Here is a 6,835-nt window from a genome sequence, read left to right as displayed (position 1 = left end):
AAGACAGGTGCGAGTACAGTGTTAAGGCAAAACCCTTCACATACTTAGCACCTGCAGGGAATTGAAGCCAAGAATACCTCGGCAACCAAGTAACCATAAGACGGGTGCGGGTACAGTGTTAAGGCAAAACCCTTCACATACTTAGCACCCGCAGGGAATTGACGCCAGGAACACCTTGTAAGTAAAGTAACCGTAAGACGAGTGCGGGTACAGTGTCAAGGCAAAACCCTTCACATACCTAGCGCTCCGCAGAGAATTGAAACCAAGAAGGATCTTCTTGGCCATGCTTGCGGAAACGGGAATAACATCCCCGCATAGCGGGAACGTCGAGAACTATATTGTTTGAAACTCCAAGATGGAATTGGTGGTTTTAACATAATTGATCACTATGTTCAAAACTACCAAAACCTCATGGAGAATCCACAAGTGGGACTCAACACTCCTGACTTGCGAGGAGGTTACAGACCTACCCGCATCATACCCAAAGATCAAGCAGGAAAGTCGGGAATTTCTGCAAGTGACATTAGGACTTCCGCGGGAAGAATCCCCATGGAAAACCTTAAAACTAAACCCTTTTCAAAACTCTTTGCTTAAGTCCAAAAGTTCACCTCACTTTATTAAACATTCATGAGAAGAACATTGGACTGGGGGGACTTGAAGAGGTAGGTCCCAGCAGAGCCCAGTTGGACCCGCAGGACTCACCTTGAAGAGAGACGTCTGCGCAGAAACCAACTGGATCCGCAGGACCCACCATGCTCAGAGACGTGACGTCCTTACGCGCAGTACGCAAGCTGTTCCCGCAGGAAATGCCTCCCAATGGTGAAGTACTCCGCCTGTTCCCGCAGCTGCGGATACAAGCCATCAGGGAAGGCCACCCGCGCAGCAAGGCTACACGCACAAAGCACTTAGCTCTCAATAATTCAGTAGTCACCTGAAGGAATGAGCAAAGCCGGGAACAATCCCGCACAAAGGCGGGAGGGGGAATACTCCCGCCCAAATAAGCCAGTCCGTACGATACTGGAGGATCTTTTGTACTGTACCTGACGAGGTATGGGCAAAAGATCTGACCAGAGATACGACAGCTCATTGACAACAGTATGGCGAGCAGCATGCTCTTATACTGTATGTCACTATTAGCCGCTGCCTACTCACCAACTCCTGTCATACCACGTGCATAGCCGGCAGTTGGTGGAAAAGGAATAGTACACAGCAGGCCTGGTCACTGTCAGCCGCTGCCTACCCACCAACTACCAGCATGGCACGTGCGTAGGCCACAGTTGGTAGAACAGGAATACTATTCAGCCGGCTATACCTTCTTGGAAACCTACATTCGGCTATAAATACCCCAAATGGTATGATCATCTTATCTTGTATCTTATATCTTATACCTGATATCTGCTCTAGCAATCTCTTAATATACACTTATATTCAAGAGCAATCTAGTCTGATTCTCACGCCGGAGGGTGGTCACAAGGAGGTACCCCCCCCTTCTCAGTGACGAGCTCACGGTGTCTGTTTTGCAGGTTATCATAAGAACCATCTTTGCCGGATCTAACCCCTCGTGGGAAACATCTACTTAACCCCCAGATTATCCGTAATCTGCCCGGGGTCTATTAGTGTTTCTTCAGGTACTTAATTAATAATCTCTAAAATCATAATCACTCTAGATCAAAGTACTTTGATAGCATTTTCAGTAGCTTAATCGTATAAAAAAATAAAAAAAACAAGTATGTATTTTCCATCATGAAAACAATGTATCCAAAACTGACCAACGTTTGTATTTTATATGTTGTAAACTATCACAACGTTTTGATGAAACGACAAAATTCTTCATGAAAGAGTATGCTAGTTGACGGTTAATTCTGGTAATGTGTTTTTATTAGCAGTAACTTAGTTATTCTTGATTAATTAGCTAGGGGTGGTCAGACCAAACCGAATAATCTACAACTAACAAAATCGACCCAAACATAACCGATACGTACGTAACCAATGGTTCTGTTTCTAAACATCGACCCCTTTGAGCAGTTTTAACAGCCCATTGCCTCATTATATGGAAACTTCTTGAGCACTCTTTATAAGGAAATAATTAGCATGCCAAATAATCATATAAACTGTCACAATACTTCATCAACTGTCATTATGTTGTTGTACCTTACCATGCAACCCCCTCATACTGATGGATGGTTTTGTTAATAGTAACCTAACTTTGGTTTGTTGACGGTTGTATGACTTGTATAGTTTCAAAGGCTTCCAATATGTACCGCCATTTTCACTCATTCATTAGGAGCAATGCTGCAATGGGGCTCTGTCTCCTGGTCGCAAGATTTGTCAAAAATCAAATTAGTCTCAAACAGGAATGCTCCATACATCCTAATTCATATCAATGTTTATTCTGATTTTTTTTTGGTTACTTTTTTTTAATTAACATTGAGCTACTACAAAGCGATTACAATAAAGTGGCATAAATTTCAGTTAATTAAAAATGACTTGATGACATAGATTCACTAACAAAAAGATGTGGTGTCTTAACCATGAATTAATTCCATTTTTATTTTTTTCTTTTATATCTTAATATTTATATTTATCAACTTATTAACTTTGCTTACTCATTTTTTAATTTTAAAAGATAAAAGACATTTATATATAAATAATTAGATACTAGGAATAAGATTACATCTTAAGGTAACGCACAAAGAGGGGATATGTAGTCCAAACTAAAGAAGCACTATGTTTACATTAAAAGAAACTGACATACATTGTATTCTAATAATTTGCTCTCATGGAGCATAACTTATTCCTATTCATAAATAACAATCAGGAAACTAGCTTCACCTTCAGTCTTCACCACCTTAACTTTGCAGGGAAATACTACACAAAGCACAAATTAACAATGAGGATCAACACGCTTAATTCACAAACTTTGGTTCAAATAATGGACTCACCTTTTCGATCAGAGACTCGTAATACGGTTTCACTTTCTCAACATCCACCCGAACCTTGCTCTTGCTATACAAGTCATACTTGCTATATGTGCATATTGCATAACTGATTAATATAATATACTTGACTTGATTAAGGAAATACTATGGTAACAAGATGCTTACTTGAATATTTGAAGCCACTTTAGATTCTCGACATCTTCCTCGTTCATCAAGTGTTTATATGCGTCAGATCTGTGCAACGCTGTCGTCCCAACAATAACGAAAACAATTAGTTAACAAATTTCATAAAACAAGTTCATCTTTCGAAATTCAAATCGACTCCATACCATAAAAGGAATGATATCTTATTATGAAAAGCCCGGCCGAAGGAAGAGTGGTTCCATTCTCCTTTGCAACCTAAGTAAATGAAGGTATAAATGTATAATGCATAATAAAAACTACAAAGTGGCTATAACGAGCTGAGAGTCGATTAATACCAAGTACATGTAATCATCATGCCCCCATGACATCATAACGTTGTCGAGTCCACAATTTTCGGAGTAAATTCCATGCTTTGTATTGTAAGTAGGATTGTTGTAGTCAGGATTTTCCAAAAAGTACTGTTTTCAAAAACCCAAATCAATTTTACCAAATTGAAAACGACACGAATAACAATCCATAAGTTTATTAAGAAATAGACCTTGTTATGAACAATTGATTGATCAAAAGCACACCCGACCGGAAATGTGTCACCTACAACAGCCCATTGAGGAAGTTCCCCAAAGCTAGGATGCAACAAAACCTTACCAAGATCTACACAACAATTTTCCATATTAGGTACCATAAAAATTTAAAAGCTAAAAACATAACAACTGTAACATCCGGCCCTTCGCACCACCAATATTGTCCGCTCTGCCCACGAAGAGCTCACGGATTTGTTTTTGGTTTCCCAAAACGCGTTAGTGATGTTAAGAGGCAGGACATTACTTATGAACCAGTGATCTCTCTTGTCCACGGCCGATGTGGGATAGCCTAAGAGTGGGACGATGTTGTGTTTGCCAAGGGTGTTACAGACAACCCCCCTTTGGACTCATCGTCCTCGATGAGGCGTGTCCCAACATCCCGAACGGCACAAGAGTGGCTCTGATACCAATCTGTCACACCCCGATCGTGATGGCGGAATAATCGAGGCGCGGCGACTAAGTCGTGATTGTTGAGCACAATAGTATAAAAGTCTAAATGCATAAACATAACCAAAATGTCAAATATTACACCATCCAGGTAACATGAAACAAATTGTTTTAATACAAAATATCAAGTTTCCAAACAACTCCTAGACTAGCCTTCATCTCTCTAAGGCCTCTAAACTTGCTAGGGATTTCTTGCTGCATTATTTCCTGAAAACATGTAACAAACTGTCAACTACATAAAGTAGATGAGTGAATTCATAGGTTTAAAGAAAAAGAGTTTATACACAAACATACTAGTATAGGTTGTAGGGGTTTATATATAGGGTGTACCTGCGGCTAACCCACCACTCCTACAACTTATACTACTATGTTTGGATATAATACCCGGTTTTAAGATGGTTTGTAAGAAAAGGTCTCTTGGTTTTCCCAAAGAGGTTTTTGTAGTAAGTAAAACATGAAATGTTCTCCTGGACTCTCAGCGGGCTTATTATTCTCCCATTAGAGTCGTTTGTGATAAGATTACTCAAAGATTTGTGGTCTCCCAACGGTACATGTAGCACATAGCAGTTAAGCATAAATAAGGACATATAGATTTGAGCATGCTAAGTTTACTAGATAAACCAACACCAAGATCCCACTGTTTACTAGTATCCAAGATGATGGTGAATAAATGATGATGATGATGAATGATGATGAAACTCAATGATCACACAAGACTTGATTGATCCCACGCAAGACTTAAACCAAGACTACCTCGTTCTTGTCATCCAGGACTCAGCTAGGTTCTACCGAGAGTAGGATAGACTCCCCAAAGAATCCTGGGTTCCCTTGGTCCCTACCGAGACTAGTATAGGTCCTCAAGAGTTATGGATTTCACCGAGACTAGTATGAAATCCCATGGGTTACGAGTGCCACCGAGAATAGAATGCCACTCATGGTCGCGAGTTCTACCGAGAGTAGAATAGACTCTCGCGTCCAATTCAACTCATGATGCTTTGATCTCTAGATTTCCATGCTGACACAATGACTATGATGATATGAATATGATTCCCATTCCCATGATGTCAATGTTCATAGAATTTCCCATACTCATTGATTTCCAATGTTCTTAGATCTCCATAAGTTGATGGGTTTTCCCCATGTTCATAGATTTCCAAAGTTTATAGATTCTTAAAAAGCTTGTGGATTTCCGCACGTGTGTAGAAATCCAAAAGTTTATAGTTTAAAGAGTGTTTGCATAAATGATTTTATCCAAACGTGTAAAGTTACCATGTTTCCACCCCATAGTTTTGAAAAGCTTAAATAGGGGCTATGAACTCACCTTGATCTCGGGTTAGGATGGTGCTACAATAGATCTCCTTAGCCTAGAGTTGAACATATATATAAGGTTAACAACGTGCTATAAGTCTAAGAAAACGAGCTTACGCGGGCCTCGAGCAAAAACTGGGTTTTAAAGACGAAAACAGCTTGGTTCTGGCTTGATTCGATCGAATAGGAACACGTTCGATCGAATAGACACACATTCGGTCGAATCTGAGGCACACTCGATCGAACTAGAAACACATTTGGTCGAACCAGTTGGAAAAACACGTTCGGTCGAACATGGAACTTGTTCGATCGAATAGACACTCGTTCGATCGAATACGAAACTCATTCGGTCGAATGAGTTGGAGACCATTCGGTTGCTTTCCTATTCGATCGACTGGACTGATTCGATCGACTGGTTCGATCGAATGAGTCTGATTCGACTCCTTCAAGCTGGGCGACGGAGAAACCTACGGGTTTTTCAGATTTTCCAGATTTTTGACCCAAAATCGAAGTTTTTGACATGGAAATGCTCGGGATTGAAAGGGCTATCGATTCCTAGTGATTTTAAACACAAAAGCCTGCATTTTGACACCAAAACAAGACGGTTTTTGACCCGAAAACTCTAGAAACGAAAATGGGTGTTTTTGCTCGATTTGAGGCCGAAAATGGTTATGAAAATGGATGATTTTCAAGAAGATCTTACCAAGAATAACAACAAACAGATTTGTGGACTCGGATTTGAAGTTTGAAGACTTTCTCTCTCTAGTTTCTCTCTCTAGAATGAGAGTGTTTGGGTGGGAAGTGTTGGTGGAAATGAAAGAGATGGTGTAAGAATACTTGATTTTCCGCTTAAATACTCGGGTGACTCGGGTTCGGGTTTAGGCTACCGACGGGTCAAGACTAGTCGAGTTCATAAGTTTTTTAAACAAACTAAAACTTTTTCAGCAAAACTTTTATAAAACCATTTTCCGAATAATTATTTGAAATCTTTTTAAATAAGAACATTTAATTTTCGAAAGCATAAAAATTAATATTTTTCAGGCGTAAATGTCGTTTTATAAAATAAACACTTTAAATGATAAAAGCAGATTTTTCCAATGATATGGGTTCCGAACTTATCGTCCAGAATCCCAAAGTCTATAGTTTCCGATGATTTCACGATCCTAGTTTACCAATCGAATTTCAGGGCGTTACATCCTCCCCAAATTAGAGGAATTTCGTCCCGAAATTTAGAACTTAGTATAGTTGATGCAATGATGTTTTAGATCAAATGATCCCATGATGACCACTATGCGCCACTACCCCAAATTTTCGTCTTGGATACCACCCAAATCAAGTTGAAGGGGTTTATATATAGGGTGTACCAGCGGCTAACCCACCACTCCCTCAACTCCACTTGGGTGTTTCTTTCGACTC

General features: G+C 39.9%; 1 protein-coding gene across 2 annotated transcripts; it reads right to left on the bottom strand.

The window, feature by feature from the left end:
• Positions 1-2,713: 2,713 nt before the first annotated feature.
• Positions 2,714-3,783, bottom strand: LOC143590056 (inositol oxygenase 1-like). Of its 2 annotated transcripts, XM_077070650.1 has the most exons (6): positions 3,622-3,783; positions 3,419-3,541; positions 3,269-3,338; positions 3,105-3,183; positions 2,943-3,024; positions 2,714-2,868 (listed from the first exon to the last, which is right to left on the bottom strand). In XM_077070650.1, exons 1-6 carry the CDS (start codon positions 3,763-3,765, stop codon positions 2,842-2,844), a joined length of 525 nt encoding a protein of 174 aa, XP_076926765.1. In that variant the 5' UTR covers positions 3,766-3,783; the 3' UTR covers positions 2,714-2,841. The 2 variants fall into 2 exon arrangements, with proteins under 2 accessions (XP_076926765.1, XP_076926764.1); XM_077070649.1 differs by having other exon boundaries at positions 2,714-3,024.
• Between the last annotated feature and the right edge of the window lie 3,052 nt (positions 3,784-6,835).

This window comes from Bidens hawaiensis, unplaced genomic scaffold (assembly GCF_021521415.1).
Source record: "Bidens hawaiensis isolate Kalapana, Puna unplaced genomic scaffold, B.hawaiensis_p1.1 tig00038129_1, whole genome shotgun sequence".
NCBI classification, from domain to species: Eukaryota; Viridiplantae; Streptophyta; class Magnoliopsida; order Asterales; family Asteraceae; genus Bidens; species Bidens hawaiensis.
Note: the sequence above shows the minus strand (reverse complement) of the source record. Positions and strands in the feature narration are given on the sequence as shown.

Excerpts from the sequence above, each read along its gene's own strand:
- LOC143590056 (XM_077070649.1), bottom strand. The coding sequence starts at position 3,765 with ATGGTACCTAATATGGAAAATTGTTGTGTAGATCTTGGTAAGGTTTTG. Across the intron at positions 3,542-3,621 it reads AATCAATTGTTCATAACAAG|TACTTTTTGGAAAATCCTGA; the intron begins GTCTATTTCTTA and ends TTTTGAAAACAG. Across the intron at positions 3,184-3,268 it reads AAGATATCATTCCTTTTATG|CGTTGCACAGATCTGACGCA; the intron begins GTATGGAGTCGA and ends TTGGGACGACAG.